Source organism: Aegilops tauschii, chromosome 1 (genome assembly GCF_002575655.3).
Source record: "Aegilops tauschii subsp. strangulata cultivar AL8/78 chromosome 1, Aet v6.0, whole genome shotgun sequence".
NCBI lineage: Eukaryota > Viridiplantae > Streptophyta > Magnoliopsida > Poales > Poaceae > Aegilops > Aegilops tauschii.
Window position 1 is genome coordinate 497,449,706 of NC_053035.3, and position 22,496 is coordinate 497,472,201.

Here is a 22,496-nt window from a genome sequence, read left to right on the forward strand (position 1 = left end):
ACTTATATGGAAACTAACTTGGGTTGTATTGGCATTTAGCCAATTCCGGAGTCAGGGCCCATCAACGCTTCCTTGTGTATCGTAGGTATAATGTTGTCTAACAACAATATCTCGTTTGCGCACCTGAGAGGTTTGCACGAGCCTTGCCTACGTGGTTCAGCTGCAAGTTCGACCGAAGTTCATACATTTTATTGTAGAGACTTCCGTATCAGTCGCAGTAGGAAACTCTGGAATTACTTCCAAGGTCTCTTTCCTTTGATCTGATGACTTAGATACTGTTTATCTCGTCAAGTTGCACTATTCTCCCACTCACCTTTTTGAAAGAACCATTCTCTTTAAAAGCACACCGTTTCGCGGCAAAACTATTTGCCTCGGTATAGTGAGGGAGGAATACCCAACATTTTGGTATAACCTACAAAGTAGCACTTGTCTGATTTGGAATAGGTTTGTAACCTTTTACACAAGCCCCATATTCGAAATGTTAAGAAAAGATATAACATGGTTGGGCGTACCATACCATGGCTTCATTTCAACAGACCTGATGTAGCTCTTTTCAGTGTAAAAGCCGCAGTCTCTAAAGCATCACTTTAAAAAGGATAATGGCAAATTTATTTATGTCATCTTTGACCTTACCATGTCATAAATGGTTAGATTACATCTCCACGGACTTTTCACTTGCAGTGGTGTTCCGGGAGGTGCAAGTTATGAAACCCCTTTCACAACTCATCAGACATTCACTAAACATGTAACTCAAATATTCCTTTGTGCAATCAAATTGCAGAAACATAATTTTCTTGTTACAATAACTTCTACTTCATTTTTGAAAACCTTTTGAATGATTTCAAAAGATCCAGACTTACGTCTCATCAAGTAAATATCCATATATCTACTTGAGTCATTTCTGAAGATAAATAAATCCACCACTAACAACACTTATCGGACTACACACATCAAATGTATGATCACTAATAAGTTTGTTGTTCGTTCCTTATTGCCTGTGAACGGTATTTTAGTCACTTCACTTTTCGGAGGAAAGTTGCAAGTGTCAGATGATTCAAAATCAAAAAGACTTCAAAATCCATCATAATGGAATTTTCCATGCGGGTTTCTCCAATGTGACCAAATGTAGTGCCACACTTGTGTGGTATTCTTTTAGTCTTGCGACATTTAGCGTCAGTGTTATGGATGTATCATATTACCCTCAATATTCATAACATACGTCCCATCTTGGATGGAAGCATGGCCCTTCATGTTATTCATAATACTTAACAACAATTGTTGTTTTTATGAACAACTCTTTTGCAACAAACATTGTGCAATGGGCTAGAGTGTATGAAACTCTAAAATGAATTATGAAAGTAAACCCAGAGGTATTGTATTATTATCAATATTCATAACATACATCTCATTCGTAATGAAAGTATGGCCCTTGTGTTATTCATAACATCGAACATAAAAGGTTCTCTTATGAACAACCATCTTGCAAGATACCTTATGCAATGGGCTAGAGTTTGTAAAACTCTAAATGAATTATGAAAATAAATACAGACGGAAATACACCGATGGAAGGTATAGTAACATTTACTATGTTCCCTGTGTATACCTTAACCTCATTTCTGGCTAGTCTTTTAGGCCACAGTAGCTCTTACAGTGATTCGCAATTGAATGCAATCGAGCGGGTATCTTTTTGATTAACTCACAATACCCAAGAATTAGTGATTAACATGTTTAACCATAATTCCCAAGAACTATATCTTTGACCAGCCTACTATACAACAAAAAACTTGTATGACATTCATACATGAGCTGGATATTCCAGTCATCTTTCTTTCTGCCTTTTTACTTCTAACAGTTTAACTTTTAGTATTTCTCCTACTCGCAAAAGAAGCACCCAACTTAAGAGTGGCGTTAGCCCCGGACTTCCTAGGCGTGTAAGTCATACTAACACCCTTTGGACACTTCCTTTCTCTTTAAGTTGTTGTTTTATTCACCTTTCATTATATGACAGGCGTTCTTCTGGATCCCTTTCCCAACAGTCAAATGCATACTAAACACTTTTACTAATACTTGCAAACAAACATTGCTTTGTTTGTATCTGAAAATAATTTTCAGTTCCATGAATATCATATAACTATCCCAACTTTCGAAGTTTGGGTTTCATGGAAGCAAACATATTGCACTTGACTGAAACGGAATTATAGCTTTTGGATCGAAGGACGAGAGTCACATGATCCATAGCTTTAGCGGGAGGATACGGAAAGCATGCGATAGGACAAAGTCCTTCTCGGCACTTTTGAGGACAATCCTCATATTACGTTACCAATCGTAAAGTTTTAACCAGATATTTAACAGTTATTCAATTTTAATAGGGAAGGTGGAAACGCGAGCCATTATTCTACAACTATTTTGCAAGAAACACTTAGACAGTGTTCATAATTAATTGCACTGAGAATTAAACATGTTAATTCAACAGTGCGCTCCCACTCAAATCAACACAATTAATTTTGAGTGATACAAGATCCAGACTTCAATTCATCGCCATAGAATCATCATCTCATAACGGGAATTTTAATCGGTAGGCCAACTTGTCGATCACATCTCTATGTGACTCTTGCTCATCTTTCGATGCGTGTGTTCCGAGCTCAGGATGATCCTGCCATGAACGTCAAGACAACCAAGTGATCTTGCTGCGAGGTCTGACCTCACCCGCCTCACACTTCTCTAATCGTTCGTACCCATGCATCCATGGCGCACCCCGAAAAGATAGGTGCCGTGACGGTGCTACACTTGGGAGAACACTAACTACTTGATATTTTAAGTGAGAGATCACCCTAATAAAAGCGACTACCGCGCAATCAAGAAGGGTGCATCATAAGGGATAAACATCTCAGGCAATTCATAATAGCATGATATGGTATAGCCCTTTCTGACGGGGAAGTATTTCATTTCTTCGTCTTCGGCATTCGCGTCGGTGGTCACCTTCACGAAGATTGCCACCACCTTGTCGATGCACCAGATAATATTGCTATCTCTATAGCTAACAAAATAATGCATTACAACAAGGTTGACACGCAGGTCATTAAAATGCAATCATATGGCTCCAGCCATCATGCCGAATCATGACACGCAGGTCATGTTAATCAAATTACATCATATAGTCATCTCATACATAATCGAATTAGTATGAGCACTGCTATACCACATCACATGCACATCCTGCAAAACCAAGTTAGACGCCTCTAATAGGTTTATGCAAAATTTTATTTTACGTGGCTTCTAAGGTTTTGACTTAAACCGCAGCTACCAACGTTTTATCATCAAATATGATTATTCAGGTTGCTAGATTAACATCTCGGGGTGTATGAAACATGGGATAATTAAATCTCGAGCCCCATACTAAACTTCGTCAAACGCATGACCCCCGTGCAGATCATATCTGCAATGCCCTTTCATCTGCAAATTTCATCTTTCTTTTGACTACGGCAGAACCCAAAGAACTGATAGCACTTCCATGATCAATCAGGATCACGGATTGCCAGAACTTTGTCAAATTCCACCATGCTGTCTCGAGATTGAGCAAACGCAAATTCTAGGGAAGCAACAACAACCTCGGGTAACAGATTTCATCTGTCACCCGCATAAATAATTTTCAGCAATAGATCTCATCTACTACATAATTATATTATGCAATACCCATACATCTCCATGTATTCTAGATCGAAACCTGCATCTACGCATAGCACGGCTCTTGATGCCACTGTAGGGGAACGCAGCAGAAAACAAAAATTTTCCGACCTACGCACCAGCCCAGGACCACTATGGAGACTGCATACATGGTTTGATCTTTTATGTTACCGACTCGTAGCGCAGCGGGAAGTAGAGTCGATGACGATCGGCGGTGCAGATCCCCGCAGCTAGGATTTACAACCTCCCAACCGCGAGGATGTATACCCTCATCTGCTCCTCAGACAGCCCTCCAGGAGGCGGTCGAACAGCCCCCCGGACGGTGTCGCGGACAGCCCTTCGGGAGGACCTTCGAAACTTGAACGGTCACTCGGACAGCCCTTCGGGAGGACCTTCGAAACTCGGACGGTCACACGGACAGCCCTTCGGGAGGCACTCACGAACTAAGACCGAAACTACGATCTCTCTACAGAGTTGCACACATACGGTGTCATCTATCCGGCAGGGCTTCGCCGTCCAGAACTAGTTCCTGCCGGAACCCAGACAGCCTTACGGCTCTACGAAACTCTTTTCGTGGGAGGGAGAGAAGAAGCCAGATAATGCATGGCATGTGTATGAGAGCAAGGGATGAGTGTGGAGGGCTGCCCCTCCACCTCTATTTATAGGAAATCCCAAGGGGGTAGGGTAGTTTCACAAAAAACCCAAAATGCACATGAATGAAGTCCTTCCACAAGGACCTAGGAGTGAAACCAAGGAACAAGAGGGTCCCCAAGGGGGGATACCCCATGTGGCCGGCCACACCCCCATGAGGGGCCCAAAAAATGGCTCCTATCCATCCATGTCATCCCCAAGATCTTTTAGAGCAAAGCCCCAAAAGGTGGCTTTCCATAAAGTAACCATAAAGCTGATTTTCACTATTCACGACGACATTTTTCAGCGTCTGATCGAACTGAAAATATTTATGTGGGCTAAGAACATTTCCAGTACCCACTAAAATGATTTTCAACGCGTTCCGAAACAATTCCGATTTTAGTGATTTTCATCTGCGAAACGCATCTGAAGTGGCTCCGGCAGCTCCGGAACATTTCCGGTTTTTATCTCAGAAAATTCCAAAAAGCTTCCAGAATGATTCTGGCATCCTCCAAGAATTATCAGGCATGTGCCGAAACCAATTTGACTTAATGGTGTATCCCGAAACAACTTTTCGGTATCATCGAAACTTATCCGATGACCTCTCTCTGCGGTACGATTCCGCTGTCCGAAACTTTTTCGGTGATTTTCTCTCAGACTCCCTGTCTAGTATTCAGCAGATAGATGACCCTTAAGCGTGTGACCCTATAGGTTCGGTGAAGTATAGACATGACCCGGAACCCCTTCTGATCAATGATCAACATCGGAGCCGTGGACACCCATATTGACCCCTATACCCACACGAATAAATATTCGAGTGAACCTCCAGTTGCCGTGTGCTATTCCTGTTGCTTCGCGATATGTTACAAATACCCGAGGTGAGACATGTTGGCATTCCCGTGGATCAACAACTTGTCCACTATGCTAGTTACCTCGTTACCGGTATTGTTCTCTTTTCTCGTTATCGTGTTCCGGCATCCCCGTGATCAAATCACAAAGTGTCTGGCCAGACGATGATGGATACCGTAACACCGAGAGGGCCCAGAGATATCTCTCCATCGTCGGAGGAGCAAATCCCAATCTTGAGCTATCAAGTTACTTGAGACACTTTTCCATGAACCCGTAAGCCGCCGTAATAGCCACCCATTTACGGATGACGTTTAACAAACCCCAAAGTTCATGAAGCAAGCATGAAGAAACTCGATACTCTCATGGTCTAAGGAATCATGCAAACGTTAACCATCTCTGTGTTATGTACCAATAAACTTGTGACGAATGAATCTCATAGCATAACATCATGCCGGGTCGATTCAACACAAATGTTCTCTTAACATTATGCCCTCAAGGTTGCTGACATAGACATGCCCATGATCAGGAAAACATAACCATCATGCAACACTTGAGCTAGTCTTAGAGGCCAGACTAGGAATACATTTTACCGTTTATTATTTCACACGTGCATATGAGTCTTCCTCCGAGCCTCGTGGTTATTGCAGACTCGAGAACCATAGCAGTTATAGCATGGAACATAAACATAATTATGAACTCGGAGATAAATAATATCATTTATTATTGCCTCTAGGGCATATCTCCTACACTGGCGCCTGTCGTGGGTGGTGTCACGGTCAACATGGCAACAGTGTCGCGCCGGACGGGGGATGGCTGATCCGTACGGCGCACTGTGGCTATGCGTGCTCCGGGATTCGGGGGTGGCAGGCTGAACCGTGGTCACGCCCCGTCTCATCACCGTTATGTGGGTGCAGCCCTTGAGGGTGTAGTCTTGGCCGGCTTCTGGGAGTCGGTCATCTCGTGGCCGGCTTCTGGGAGTCGGCCATTTTATGGTTATCTTCGGGAAGGTTTTTGAGGTCGGGTCGCCTTCCGGTAGTCGGCCTGTGAGATAGCCGACCAGGGGAAGGTGGCCCTGTGTTTTGGATGCTTGAAGGCCCAATCGGCCTGATAATTTTTCAAAGAGCCAGGGGGGTCGGTTAGGCTACCCGTGGTCATTTACTCCGACAGTAGTCCCCGAAGCTGGTTGGGCTTCGAGGCTGAGAAGAGGACGAGAAGCTCGGTCAGCTTCCTATCTTGAAGAGCCAGCAGCTAGGAGCCGGCTTCGGTTGGGTGCGCCATTTTGGCGAGATTTTGAAGTCTGAAACACTTTCCGGTGCACTAAAACAGGGTGGCATCAATATGCAACTTTGATGGATAACAAGTTTCACACTAAAGGTATTTGCTCTAAATAAACGGACAGAATGAGATGAAAATGCAGATAATTTCGAACATATGCGATGCCCCATTGTTTTTACCCCGCACGAGGAACAAACAAGTGGCTACAACAATTAATACGTAGAGCAAGGAGATTAAGTGGCTTAGTTCATTCATATTACTAGAAATAACCCATTGAAGGGTCGCTTACAAGTTCTCACTGCCGAGCCAACATTGTTCCAAAGCCACAAAAAACACATTCAAATGGACTTCAACTGATAAGAAAGCCAAATTAGAACAGACATAGGACTTGTCCAAGCCACTGACCAAAGCTAGAAGATCTGGACCATACCCAACAACAGATTTCCATGAAGGAGCCGCACCAACTTAGCAAATGTGAAGCTGCTCTCGGATTCAATGAGCATTTGACGGCGGCCATTCCGCAAAGCAGGGAATGTGAGGTCGGAGCGTTGACATCTGGTAATCGTCAAGAGTGCAGATAACGTGCAGTTTCTGACTATCCATATCATATGACATAAGTGTCTCTTGCGATCTCATCCAACCAACAAGGAAGATCAGGTTACATTCTGGATGGACCGCAGCCACCATATATTGTTCACCGAGCTCACGATAAGACCTTCCTAGCAGTTTCAAGATGCTGGCAGTATGTTTTAAGGTCCACATTCCACTAGCATAATCCTTGAGAACCCAAACCGATAGCATGCAATCATTAACATGCTCTATGTCCAGACCGTATAAGTGTCCCTGAGCGTGCCCAATGAAAGAAAAATGTGTTAGGAATAAGCAACTTGTATTCCCATGAGGCCATAGGCCGATATATATACATGTACAGGTGTGGTACATATGCAGGAAACCCCTTATACTACGGGATAAATACAAAAGGGTATACATGACTTATATTATAACTCTAACACCCCCCCTCAAACTCATGGTGGAGGAACAACACTGAGTTTGGAGAGATAAAAGCCATGTTGTGCTCTAGTCTGGGCCTTCGTCAGGAAATCTGCCAACTGTAACTCGGAAGGCACATACTGAAGAGCAACGACCTGATCCTGCACAGCAGCGCGCACATAGAAAGCATCAACACCAATATGCTTGGTGAGCTCATGCTTCACAGGATCGCGCGCAATGCTAATAGCACCTGTACTGTCAGAAAAGAGCATAGTCGGTGTAGTGACAGAAACAACAAAGTCCTGAAGTAACCACCGTAACCAAGTCACCTCTGCCGTCAAAAGAGCCATAGCTCGCAACTCAGCCTCAGCACTCGAACGGGAAACTGCAATCTGTTTCTTCGTCTTCCAGGCAATGAGAGAACCGCCAAGAAAAACACAGTAAGCAGAAAGCGAACGGCGATCAGAAGGATCACTAGCCCACGTAGCATCCGCATAGGCCTGAAGCTGTAAAGAACTGGAGCTAGGAAAGAAGAGACGGTGAGAGATCGTGCCCCGAAGATATCGGAGAACACGAAGGAGATGACCGTAGTGAACCGATGTGGGAGCAGAAACAAACTGACTCAGAATATGAACCGGATAAGAGATGTCCGGACGAGTGACAGCTAGATAGACAAGACTGCCAACGAGATGACGATAACGCGTCGGGTCAGGGAGAGGATCACCATCAGTAGCACGGAGGTGAACATTGAGCTCCATAGGAGTCTCAACAGTGCGCTCGTCAGAAAGAGCAGCACGAGCAAGAAGATCCTGGATATACTTTTCCTGGGATATAAAAAAGCCATCAGAGGTAGAAGAGACTTCAATCCCAAGAAAATAGCGAAGAGGTCCGAGATCAGACATAAGAAACTGCTCACTAAGACGGGCCTTTACAAAGGCAATATACTCGGGGTCATCCCCAGTGATGATCATATCATCAACATAGAGAAGAAGAAGAGTCCGGCCACGAGGAGAAAGGTGAATAAACAATGCGGGATCATGAGCACTTGCTGAAAAACCAGCAGTAGTGACCACAGAAGCAAAACGCTCAAACCAGGCGCGAGGGGCTTGCTTAAGGCCATAGAGAGAGCGACGAAGACGACACACCATGCCATCAGGAACAGAATACCCAGGTGGTGGCTGCATGTACACCTCCTCACGCAGCTCACCATTAAGAAAGGCATTCTTAACATCAAGCTGAGATATAGACCAGTGGCGTGCAGAGGCAACGGCAAGAAGTGTACGAATAGTGGTCATATGGGCCACAGGATCAAAAGTCTCGTCATAATCACGACCATGCTCCTGCTGAAAACCACGAGCCACGAGACGAGCTTTGTGACGCTCAAGAGAACCATCGGAGCGAGTCTTAACCTTGTAGACCCACTTACAAGTGATGGGACGGACTCCGGGAGGAAGAGAAACAAGATCCCAGGTACCAGTGCGTTCAAGAGCAGCAATCTCCTCCGCCATCGCAAACTGCCATTCAGGATGAACAGCAGCCTGACGGTAAGAAGTCGGCTCAAGAACAGCAGCACCAGCGGTGGGAAATCCAAAGCGATCAATAGGCGGACGAGGACGAGAACGCAAGCCATAAGTAGGCTGAGAGGAAGAGGACGACTCATCCAAGGAAGCATCCACAGGTCGTGAACGACGAGTGTAGTGCTGCGGAAGAGATGGAACAAGAGAAGGAGGAATCGCCAAGGTAGAATCAGGGGGTGGCGACGAAGAAGTCACCGGAGATGAAGGTGTAGAATCCGGTGACATGCTAGGTGAGGAGACCGGGGAAGATGGTGGCGGTGACTCGACGAGGGGTGGAGAAGCAGAGGGAGTGGGACGAATAGGCACAGGCGCGATGGGAGTGATAGGGGAGTCAGGAAAAGTGAGAAAAGAGATATCCTCCACTGAAAAGACCGAGGAAGATGGTCGTGGGTAAAAAGGACGAGACTCATCAAAAGTCACACCTCGAGAGATACGCATCCGACGACCGACAGGATCCCAACAACGATAGCCCTTATGCTCATCACTGTAGCCTAAGAAGACACACTCAACAGACTGAGCGGTCAGTTTGGTGCGTTCGCGAGGGGCAAGAAGAACATAGCAAACACAACCAAACAAGCGAAGCATCGAATAATCGGGAGAGCGATCAAACAGACGCTCAAAAGGAACACCACCCTGCAAAGCAGCAGATGGCTGAAGGTTGATGAGATAGACAGAAGTGGAGATAGCCTCGGCCCAAAAATGAGGCGGAAGAGAGGCGGCGATCATCATAGCACGAGCCGTCTCAAGAAGGTGACGATGCTTGCGCTCAGACACACCATTCTGAGCATGAGCACCAGGACAAGAGAACTGGGCAAGAGTACCCTGCTCAGCAAGGACACCACACAACATCTTAGAGATATACTCACCAGCGGAGTCAGCACGAAAAACACGAATGGGTGAAGAGAACTGAGTATGAACCATGGCAGCAAAACGCTTATAAATAGACAACACCTCACTACGTGAAGTCATGAAATAAAGCCATGTGTAACGAGAAAAATCATCGATGAAAATAATATAGTATTTATGACCACCTTTCGAAGTGAAAGGAGCCGGACCCCATACATCAGAATGGACTAAATCGAAAGGACGCTGAGACACTGACTCACTATGAGATTATGGTAGCTGAATCTGCTTGCCAAGACGACAACCCTGACACTCTAAAGAGACATCTCCTGAGACAGACCCCAGAAGACCTCGACGAACTAAAGACGATAATCGAGAACCACACAGATGACCAAGTCGATGATGCCACTGCTTGAAGGAACCAGTAACAGAAGCGACAGCAGCGGAGGAACTGGCGATGGTGGTGGCAGCGGAAGGAACATGAAGCCAGTCCAACTCCCAAAGACCCTGAGAATCACGGCGGCGAGGGCCAGCCCCAACCAGAGTGTGCGTGCGACGATCCTGGACAGAACAAGAATCAACATCAAGGATGACACGACAACCAGAATCAGTAAGTTGACCGGCAGAAAACAGATTCATGGTAAGTCGAGGAACATGAGCAACATCAGGAACAGAATAAGAAGGAGTGGAAAGATGGCCTCTACTAGCAACAGAAAGTGGAGTACCATCAGCAGTGAAGACATGAACAGGAGAATCCAGCGAGCAAAGAGAAGACAAAGCAGAAGAATGAGAAGACATATGAAAAGAAGCTCCAGAATCCAGAACCCATGGGGATGTACCTGACTGTGTAGAGGGCGGGTGCTCAGTGCGGGAAGCATCAGTCACAGAACCAGCAGTACCCATCGAGGAAGAACCTGAAGCCGCGAGCAGACGCTTAAGTCTCAGAATATCCTGCTCAGTCAAAGCAATGGCGGAAGCTGGCGAGGGAGATGACGAAGTCCCTGAGGAGGATGATCGCGCCTTGCGCAGGTGTTTCCGCTTTGTGTAGCACTGGGACTCAATATGACCATCATTGTTGCAGTAGTCACAATGTGAACGGGGCCGACCTGAGCCTCCAGAAGGAGTGGGCAAGAGCGGCGGAGCACTCGAGCGAGAATGGGGCGGTGCAGCAGGTGGAGTGGAAGAAACCCGAGTAGCGAGCACAGAGGGAACCTCCAGCAAACCAGCACCACGTAGGCGAGTCTCCTCAGCACGAATCTCTGAAAGCGCCTCCATGAGAGAAATACGGCCACGAGCAAACAACTGAGCACGCCGAGGCTCAAACTCCTTACGGAGCCGAGACAGGAACTCATAGACACGATGAAACTCCAAATCGGCCTGGACAGCCTGGCAGCAGGGGCAAGTACGACAACCAGCACTGCGAAGAGAATCAAGCTGGCGCCAGATAGCAGAACTCTGTGCATAAAAGTCATCAACAGTAGAGTCACCCTGCTGAAGAGCATGCTCCTGACGAACCACAGAAAGATATAAGGCATCACCAGAGGGCTCATAGCGCTGACGAAGGCAGGTCCACATCTGGAAGACAGTAGGAAGACCCAAAAACTCAGAAGCAAACTGAGGCAGAACACTAGCAGTGAGAACAGCTGCAGCACGAGCATCATCATCAAGCCACTGAGTGTAAACAGACAAAGCACCATGATACGTCTGAAGAGCCTCCTCATAAGCCAAAGCCCTCTCATCATAGGCACGATCAGCAGCCTCATCAGCAATCTTAGCCGCATCCTTGGCGGCCTGATTAGCATCCGTAGGAAGAACCAGTGGAGTCGGCGGAGTAGGGGCCACCGGAGGAACCAGACGTGGCGGGCAGCAGACCTCGCCAGAAAGAACACCCCAGAGACGGATGCCACGCATGTGAATGCGCATGAAGCCAGCGAACTCGGTGTAGTTAGTACCATCGAAGATCACCGGACAGCGAGGGACAGAAACATAGCCCGATGCAGCAGACATTTTTTTTAGGAGAGACCCGTAATCAGTGGAACACCGGACGGCAGGCGGAAGACCACGGGAGACCACGCGCGAACGGCGGCCACCGAAAGTGGATGCGTGACCACGAGTCCGGGCTCCTGGCAGATCTGGGCAGAGAGAGCGCGGTGCGGGGGCGCACGAGGAAGAGCACGAAGTCCCGCGGGCGCGGTGGCCGAGCACGGGGAGAGCGTCGACGGGAGGGAGCTTCGGCGGGGAGAGCTTCGGCGGAAGACCACGGGAGCAGTCCCGCGGGCGCGGCGGGAGAGCTTCGACGGGAGGGAGCTTCGGCGGGGAGAGCTTCGGCGGAAGACCACGGGAGCAGTCCCGCAGGCGCGGCGGCCGACTTCGAGCAGGAGGGCGGCTGACTTCGAGCGGGAGCAGCCACGGGGACGGCGGCTTCGAGCGGGAGGAAGACGAGCCGGACTCGATCGGGACGGATCAATAGCACGAGTTGCAGCGTGCAAAAAATTGACCTAGCTCTAATACCATGTTAGGAATAAGCAACTTGTATTCCCATGAGGCCATAGGCCGATATATATACATGTACAGGTGTGGTACATATGCAGGAAACCCCTTATACTACGGGATAAATACAAAGGGGTATACATGACTTATATTATAACTCTAACAAAATGAACTTGGGGTGGCATTGGAATTCTCCTCCAAGTATCCCCGTCCGTGTTCACTGTAAATATCGAGGGTATTAGTTTCCCCTTCGGATAGAACCTGTCATCTCCATGATCATAGGCTCTGAAATACAGAGTATCGTCGAAAAAGTCGTATACTGGTTCACCACCATATTCCACAATATGGCGACCGCTCTCCTTGGACGTCCATTCTCCGGTATCGGATGAGTAGACCCTTACTGCCACTATGGTGTGGCCTCTCTCAACGAACGCGAAAACCACAAAGCGGGAGGGAACGGCGGGGTTGAAACACAAACAGAATTTGCTGCTCCAGGTTAAATGTTGGGCCACCATGTAGATGTAGGGACCTTGAGGCTCTGGCACATCAAGCATAGGCAGATCTTCTCGGTCGCAGGGTTGCACACGAAGTATTCCGGAACTTCCATGGTTCTATTCCAGCCTTGGCAGAGGAGAATGCCGCCGCAGCAGTTTAGGAGCCTGACCTCCTCGTAGTCCCCCAAGAAAGGGAGAGAGGGGTGTGTCGACCAGCGGCCGGCCCCTCCCGGACAGGTTGAGGAAGCTGAGGCCCTCGTCGCGCCGGCCGCTGACACCGTCGATACGCGGGTAGCAGAAGAAGCCGGAGATGGCCTGCGGCGACCTCCTGCGGACGGCGGGGTCGGAACAGAGCGCCAGCCAGGCGTGGACACGCACTTGAAGCGGCAGAGGGACCGGTACGGCACCCGCGCCAGGACTTCCGGGAGTAGGTCGCTGGGGATCCTCTCCGCCGCCTGCTGCTCCTCCTCCCCCTTCTTCCTCTTCCCCATCCCGTACCCGGCCTGCTGCTGCTGCTGCGAATGGTAGAAGCAGCTCGTTTAGGGATTTGAGATGTGCTCCTCCCGGATCCCTTCCTCGGGCCGAAGATTAGAAGAAGAAGGGGAGAGACGGGCGGCAAACCTCACACCTCAGAGCGCGACGGGAACGGCGGCGGCACTGGTGGAGGTCGAGCTGGAACTAGAGTGTGGGGAACAGAGTAGGCGAGCTGGTGGAGGCTGCTGTCTTTGGTTTTTTTTTTTTTTTGGAGAGAGAGAGGTGATGTATTTGGATTGGAGGCCCAACGATAACCATCAAAATGGATCTAGTAATATAGGAATCTCTCTCCCTCACTCGGCCCAAGATGAACATGCATTTTCTGCCAGGAGAAAAAAATTCAGTCCAATAATTTTTCCTTTCGGCTTCAATCAATTTATTTGAGTATCTGTCACCAAGAGTGGGGGGAGATCGAACGAGTAATATTTATCGGGCGAGAAACCGCAGTGTTTTCATGGGGAAATCCCAGAATTCATTTTATGTGCTTCATTATCAATTTGTCGCCATCGCCTCTTGCAAGGCCTATCCTTCACTTTATCTTTACCATGGAATGAACATTGTATTCATGGTTCATGTTTTTTTCTTTTATGAGAAATCATTTCCGAGTGGCTATTTTTTTTAAATGAACATCGCAACAAATATGTTACCTTGGCAAGTACTAATATTAACAGGACAAAGGAACTTCTAAATTTACTCGAAAAAAAAATACTTCTAAATAAGTGGTATTAAGGGCCTGTTCGGAACTCATCCCAACTCTCCAAACTCCGTGAATCCAGCTTCTTAGCGCAGCTTCTTGCTCCACGTAGCGAAGTCATTCCGTTCGGCAGCATCGCTATGCTTCTCCATCGCTAGTGTGGGCTGGCAGCGTCGCTAGCCTGCCTAAGCGCCATAACGGGCCGTCTAGAGCCAGCCCAGTTCAGCCAGCCCTGTGTAACAAGAGAGGGAGACGGTCCTCTAGCGAATCGTTTTCTGTTTCAAGGGTGAGGATAACGAATCTTTTTCTTTGGCGGTGGCAACATCGCTGTAAATACTCTCAACTCTCACTTTTTGCTTTCGTGGAGCTGGGTTTCCCTGGCTTCTCTAATTTGCACTACGGCCCAGCTCAACTTCTCGTTTCCAGCTTCTACGATCTAAACCGTTCGGGACAGATTCACTCCAGAATTTTGATAAGATAGAAGCTGGAGGAGATCAGAACAGGCCCTAACATAACCAATTAACTTCTAAATGAGTAGTATTAACATTTTTTGAGACATTCTCACTAAGCTTTTATTCAACCTTCACAATGTTTACAGGTAAAAATTGAAGCTCTCCAGGTATTAACAGGACTAAGGTAGCGTGTTTGATGTGGTCTTCCAGGGCCGGCCCTGAGCAAGTGCAGCAGGTGCCACCGCACAGGGCCCCAAAAATTTAGACGCCCCAGCCCAGGTATGTGTATGGCTAATAGATTAGTCTATAGGGCCCATTCTGTCAGAAAATAAAGCTGAAACAATCAGCCCAACAGCGGGCATGTGGAGCAGCCAGCCTTACAACAACATGTACGTACGCAACGGAAATCCTATCTGCCGCATTCTGCGGCAGATAGTTGTAGGTTCCCACAGGGCTAGCGAGGCACCAAGCGACATGTGCCGGCCCAATTATTAGTAAAGAACACGCTACAGTATTGGTCGGTTTTTCTGGTTTTACGAATCTTCTAGAAGGTAAGGGAAGGTTCCTGAACCAGTTTATGTCTTTTCCGATTTTACTTTTTTCCTATTCCTTTTTTTTTCCTCTCCTTTTTTCGGCTTCAACCAATTTATTTGAGTATCTGTCAAGAGTGGGGCAAGATTGAATAAGTAATATTTATCGGGCGAGAAACCACAATTTTTTCATGGGAAAATCCCAGAATTCATTTTATGTGCTTCGTTATCAATGTTTCATCATCGCTGCCAATTTATGATTGCTCATTCACCATGACCTTGCACAGCCTATCCTTCACTCTATCTTTACCATTGAATGAACACTGTATTCACTGTTCATGTTTTTTTTTCCCTTTTATGAGAAATCATTTCCGGGTGGCTATTTTTTTAAACGAATCGCAACAATTATGTTACCTTGGCAAGTACTAACATTAACAGGACAAAGGTACTTCTAAATGTACTAAAAAAAAGTACTTCTAAATGAGTGATATTAACAGGACCAAGGTGATCTGTATTAATAAAAGAAAAAAGCTGCCATGTCCAGCTTCTAGTGAAGAGTGGGACTCCAAACTGAAATAACACAAAGTAACACATGGCACGATTTATTAGTCGTTTCCAGACTTGACTTTGCTTCATTCTTTCCTCTAAACTTTAGCGATCTAAATAAAAGTAACATATTGTCTGACAACATAAATGGAACACCATGCGTGCAGATTTCACTGAAGGAACCTCCCTGTCCACAATTGTATATACAAGAGATAATAAGAACACTTTCAAGTTCACCTTTGACGGATAAATGGTTTCACACTGAAGGTAATAAACGGAGAGAAGAGATGCAGATAGTTTCAAACAGTACTACTTAATTCACCTGACGAAAGAAACAATAATAATTAACCTGAAAGGAAACACGAACCGCAAGCAATGGCGCCTGACGATGCTAAGCGCAACTGCGGGGGTGCCCGCTGAAATCACTGAACCTCACAGTTCCAGGTTCCAGACCCATGTGCAACAGAGGCCAAAGTGCACCATTACGTCTCTGAAAGCGCAGAAACACATCTGGAACATCACCTGATTGAAACACATTTCATCAAGAAAAGGAAAACAGGCGGACCGTTCAAATACATTAATAATACCATCAAACAACAAAATCTGACTCCGCTCCGCACTAGCGCAGAGTAGACCAAAGGTACAGCCATATAGTTCGGCAAACGATATAGTCTGACAAATGAGGACCCTCCATAACAGAGAGCAAAAGCCAGACAGACCGAACCGTTGCGGGCGGTTTGAGGGTCGGCCTTGAAGATACCTTAATGGTGTATATTGAGCTGTACAGATAAATTCAAGGCCAGCGCATGGCACCATGCCAAGTTCTATGCCTTTTGGACTTCGTTTGCACTTGCACGGGCATATATGTGTTTACAATATATTTTAGCATGCAAAAAAATAATAGTAAGATGTCCTAAAATGATAAAGTACTCAACATGAGAATTATTCTTCACGTCAAAATGAACAACTTTGATTTTTAGATCATCTTCATCCGAGATCGTATGCAACCTCCTAAAATAGTGCAGCGCGGCTAAAACACCATTTTGCCGAGTGTGACACTCAACAAAGACCCCCTTTTGCCGAGGCACTCGGCAAAGTCTCCCATTTGCCTAGTATTTTTGTTTGCCCAGTGTAATACTGGCAAAGACTATTTGCCGAGTTTTATTTTGGCGACACGCAGCAAAGGCCTTGTTTGCCGAGTGCCTGATGGAATGCACTAGGCAACGACGCTGAAACTCGGCAAAAATGATTTTTCCAATATTGTTGTGGCCTAATTCTTGTACTATTGGCCGGTTGATGGCTTTATTGTCGGGTTCTTCTTGAGCCTTTGTTCTTAAGAAATAACCCACCCCAGTACACACATGCGCAGTATCAGCTTATCAGCATATTTCCAGCCAGTCAAACCGAAAGGCTCAAGCAACTGTGGCAGCACAACAGTAGGATACAACCTGAATAAAAATCAAACCAGCTAAATATAAACAGCGTTCTACAGTGTCCAGGGGTAGAGGAACAACATCTAGCGTCTTCCTGCAAAAAACAAAGAGGCTAATCCTAATTATGGTAGGTCACCGAGAGGTTGACAAGATTAACTAGATATAAAGAGGAAACACTCAGGCAATCAGCATAACAATTTGGGCAGCAGCCTCGGCTGGCATTGTGAGTCTGGTCATGCTCGACAGAAGTCCAATTCGTCGAAATTAAAAGTCACTCAAAACCGTTGAATAGCAGTGTGAACAGGGTTCAGTTTGTGTGTTTAAGAACTCGATGCACAATTCAGAATGTAAAATCTCAGCGGATGACAAAATCCGCAAGTTCATTATGGATAGTAAAGCTCAGTGTGTTCAGAAATTGATTCAGTCAAGCAAAAATTCAGACATACTGGTCGGAACAAAGACAAACAGCACACTAACGGGTTGCACAGCCGAAAGTGATGAAGTAAACATCATCATGAGTTCATGACACAAGTTGTGTTGTTCTCTTTCCCTAGAAAAGACGATAGTATTCCGTTCTCGGTCAATGGAACATCATGCATACAGATTTCACTAAAACAATAATCTTGAGAAGTCAACGCTAACGTATAATTATATTATATACACAAAGAGATAATCATTTCGAATAAGAAAAAAGGATTAAATAAACTTTCAAATGCATCAAAACAAGACGACACCAATGTTTAACTTTGTTGGGATAGAAAGTTCCTTGCTAGAGGTTCTTGCCCTGAATAAATGGACAGAGAGAGATGTAAAATACAGATAATTTCAAACAGATATAATACCCATTGTCTCACACTTACCCACATGAGAGGCTAACAAGAACAAGTGACCACAAGAATTAGTACATAAGGCAAGGAGATCAAATAACTTGGTTCATTCATATTACTAGACATAACCCATTGAAGGGTGGCTTACAAGTTCTCACTGCCTATCCAACAAAACATTGTTCAAGCCATAAAAGCACATGCACCTGGAAGCCAACCAATATGAAAAAAATTTGGAGTAAATGTAAAACTTGTGCAAGCCACTGCCCAAAACTAGAAGATCAGGACCATACCCAACAGCTGACTTTCATGAAAGTGCCAAGCCAACTTAGCATATGTGAAGTTGCTCTGAAATTCAGTGAGCATCCGACGGCGGCCATTCAACAAAACACGGAACATGAGGTCTTAAATTTTCCATGGGGTAATTTTCAAGGGTGCAGATAACTTGCAGCTTCTGGGTATCCATATCATACGACATAAGTGCCTGCTTCGATTCCACCCAACCATTAAGGAAAATCAGGTTACGTTCTGGATGGATTGCAACCAAGGTAAAGTGTCGAGATAGACAAGGCCTTCCTAGCGGCTCCAGAATGCTGGCAGTGTGCTTTAAGGTCCACTGGCCACTAGCATAATTCTCAAGAACCCAAACTGATAGCCGGCAACCATTATAATGATCTATCTGCATACCATGTAAGCGTCCCTGAGAGTGCCCAATAAAAGTAAACTTAACTTTGGGCGGCTGTTGAATTGTCCTCCAGGTACTCCCGTACGTCCATGTCCACCGTAACTATCAAGTGCATTGTACTACCCTCCGAGTCAAATATGTTATAGCCGGAATCATAACAAGCAATGAAATACAGAGTGCCGTCTAAGAAGAAGTATCCTGATTCACAACTTCTCCATTCGTCCCAAAATATTTGTCGCGATGGTGACCCAATCCGCTTTTGGTGACCCCATCCACTCGACATGGAAGCCCATTCTCTGGCATCCGATGAGTAGACCTCTATCGCGGTAATAATGTCGTGATCATCATCGATGATGACAAACACCGTGAAGCGAGAGGGAACTGCGGGATCGAAGCAGAAGCTGATGGTGCGGTCGTGAACATAAGATTCCGGTGGCGCATGGTGGCTACGAGGCACGGGCAGTGCGGCCCAGATCTCCTCGGTCGCGGGGTTGCACACGATGTATTCTGCGCGCCACGCTCTCATGCCGTGGCAGAGGAGGATGCCGCCGCAGCAGTCCAGGAGCTTGACGTTTTCGAAGCCGCGAAGGAAAGGGAGAGAGGGGTCGACCAGCGGCCAGCCTCTACCGGACAGGTTGATGAAGCGGGTGGTACCGTCGGGGGAATCGCCAAAGAAGCCGGAGAGCGTCTGGGGCGACCTCCTGCGGACGCCTGGGTCGGAGCAAAGCAGGAGCCACGCCGGCGACACGCACTTGAGGCGGCATAGCGACCGGTACGGCACCCGTGACATGATCTCTCGAAGGAGGTCGTTGGGGAGGCCCTCCAGCGCCTGCTCCTCCTCCTCCTTCCTCGCCTTCTCCATCCCGTGTCCGGCCTGCGGCTGCTGCAGTTCTGTTGGTTTAGGGTTGAGATGCGCTCCTTCCGGATGTCTCTATTCCAAGATTATAGGAAGGAAGAAAAAGGTTCGGCAGCAAGCGGATGAACGAGACACGGGACGGATCTGATAAGGCCTCCTCTCCTAGCCCACCAACATGGAGGCATATCCATATGCCCAGGCCCAGTTTATCATCTTCTTTTTTAGTGCAGCCCACTTTATTATTTAATGGGTGGATATGTCCCCCCACAACTACAGAAGAAGAAAAAAAATCTAATGGGTGGATATGCGCATGCATATGCATAGCTGGGGGAGTTTGTTTTTACTTCCTAAATATAAGTCTTTATAGAAATTACACTATAGACTACATACGAAACAAAATGAGCGAATTTACACTTTAAAATGCATCTATATACATCTGTATATGGTCCATAGTAAAGTCTCTATAAAGACTTATATTTAGGACCGGAGGGAGTATATACTACTAAAAAATGCATGATTGATCTCGGTGACTGGTGTGCTTTTCGTCCACCGTGGTGATGCTCCTCCTTTTTGTTGAGAGCAGTGAAGGTTTGTTTCTAGTGTGCTGAGTTCTGTCCCCCTATGGTGCAATTTAGGCTCTGTTTTGCCCTTGGACGGTGTTGTAAAATTCATGCGGGTATCCTCTCCCTATTGGACCATTCAAAATCTGCATTTTATTCTTGTGAGAGAACGTACAATTTTTTTTACTGTTTGTCGATGAGTAAGGATACCCACTCGGAGTGAGAGACGATGCAGATGCACCTGGACATCATTACCAACTGTGCCTAAACTTCAGAGTCGAGCAAGCACTATAAGGATAAGGGCCAAGAGCGTTATTTAAGAGATTCTGTGGTTGTGGGAGATTTGAGCCTCATAACTACATGATCGCCTGATTGAATCATATCCCTTGAGACTAACAACCGGCATGGGACAACCTATATAAAGGGTCAAATCCCCGCTTAAGGACACAAGATACATGAAGCATATACTTGTATCATACATAGCTCAGTAGATAGGAAAAACACCATTATAATCATCCATGATCATCAATAAAGATAGGTGGGCATGCCGTAGAGTTGCCACCCATCCGGGGCCTGAACCGAGATGAAACCACGGTGTCACCATCGTTACGGACGAGACCCCTTCGGGCACCACCCCTTTCTCTCCATTCTTTCATGAGAACCTTCAAATTGTAAAACCGGCAGACCGTTACGTTGACATTTGGCGCCCACCATGGGGCATAGATGGATCTCTGTCGTCAACTCTCCCATTAGAGGAAGTATCTCCTAATGGATACCATTCCAAAGAACCTTGAGCCAGGGACTCCGCCGACGATGATTTCAACAAAAAAGGGTTATCTATAGATGCCATCACTTTGGAAGAAGAGATCGACTTTGACACCTTTGATGATGACCTCCTCGCTGACATCCCAATCACTTCGCCTCGACCCCCTTTTCTGGGTTTTGGAAAATTTGGGGGCTCATCAGCCGGGTTTTGATTTTTGATTTGATGCATATAGATCAAGTATATTGTTTGGTTGTCAATTTTTACCTTTGACTGGCATTAGTAGCTTCTTTTCAAGAGAGTAAGAAACCAAATAATGATATCCGTAGTTTTTTCTAGAGAGGATGATATTAGTAGTTGGATATGACTGTAGGTGCACAAGCACATACAACATATGCGCTCATGTCCATCGAGCACTACGGTTATGTCATGCTTATAAAAGGGACGAGTTTGTTGAATCAAAATGATCTTAGCCATTCAATCATCTATATCCAATGACCCATGTTGCTCTAAGAGCATCTCTAACAGTTGTAAGATGGGTGTTGGTAAATTCACCACCTAGGACATAGTGATTATGACATGCAATAAATGAGGATAGAGAGAGAGCGAGCAGAGTTGTACGTTGCTACCTCTTGAGCACTGCGTTGGTTTTCTCTTGAAAAAGAAAGGGTGATGCAGCAAAGTAGCGTAAGTATTTCCCTCGGTTTTTTAGAACCAAGGTATCAATCCAGTAGGAGGCTATGCGCGAGTCCCTCGCACCTACACAAAACAAATAAATCCTCGCAACCAACGCGATAAGGGGTTGTCAATCCCTACACGGTCACTTACGAGAGTGAGATCTGATAGATATGATAGGATAATATTTTTGGTATTTTATGATAAAGATGCAAAGTAAAATAAAAGCAAAGTAAAAAAGCAACGGAAATAACTAAATGTTGAAAGATTAATATGATGGAAAATAGACCCGGGGGCCATAGGTTTCACTAATGGCTTCTCTCAAGAGCATAAGTATTTTACGGTGGGTGGACAAATTACTGTTGAGCAATTGACAGAATTGAGCATAGTTATGAGAATATCTAGGTATGATCATGTATATAGGCATCATGTCCGAGACAAGTAGACCGACTCCTGCCTGCATCTACTACTATTACTCCACACATCGACCGCTATCCAGCATGCATCTAGAGTATTAAGTTCATAAGAACAGAGTAACGCCTTAAGCAAGATGACATGATGTAGAGGGATAAATTCATGCAATATGATTAAAAAAACATCTTGTTATCCTCGATGGCAACAATACAATACGTGCCTTGCTGCCCCTACTGTCACTGGGAAAGGACACCGCAAGATTGAACCCAAAGCTAAGCACTTCTCCCATTGCAAGAAAGATCAATCTAGTAGGCCAAACCAAACTGATAATTCGAAGAGACTTGCAAAGATAACCAATCATACATAAAAGAATTCAGAGAAGATTCAAATATTGTTCATAGATAAACTTGATCATAAACCCACAAGTTGTCGGTCTCAACAAACACACCGCAAAAGAAGATTACATCGAATAGATCTCCACGAGAGAGGGGGAGAACATTGTATTGAGATCCAAAAAGAGAGAAGAAGCCATCTAGCAACTATGGACCCGAAGGTCTGAGGTAAACTACTCACACTTCATCGGAGAGGCTATGGTGTTGATGTAGAAGCCCTCCGTGATCGATGCCCCTTCCGGTGGAGCTTCGGAACAGGCCCCAAGATGGGATCTCGTGGGTACAGAAGGTTGCGGCAGTGGAATT

The 22,496-nt window shown here is 46.0% G+C and overlaps 1 protein-coding gene and 1 long non-coding RNA gene across 2 annotated transcripts; both read right to left on the reverse strand.

Annotated features, from left to right (window-relative positions):
• Nucleotides 1-12,803: 12,803 nt before the first annotated feature.
• On the reverse strand, nucleotides 12,804-14,289 carry LOC109742691 (uncharacterized). Its single transcript, XR_012183679.1, has 2 exons — nucleotides 13,454-14,289; nucleotides 12,804-13,347 (listed from the first exon to the last, which is right to left on the reverse strand). It is a non-coding gene; the product is annotated as an uncharacterized lncRNA (long non-coding RNA).
• Nucleotides 14,290-18,570: 4,281 nt separating this feature from the next.
• LOC109742669 (putative F-box protein At3g16210) lies at nucleotides 18,571-19,392 on the reverse strand. The gene has a single exon (XM_020301764.1). The coding sequence runs from the start codon at nucleotides 19,390-19,392 to the stop codon at nucleotides 18,571-18,573; it is 822 nt and encodes a 273-aa protein (XP_020157353.1).
• Nucleotides 19,393-22,496: the final 3,104 nt, after the last annotated feature.

Coding starts and splice junctions, on each gene's coding strand:
- LOC109742669 (XM_020301764.1), bottom strand. CDS start 19,392: ATGGAGAAGGCGAGGAAGGAGGAGGAGGAGCAGGCGCTGGAGGGCCTC.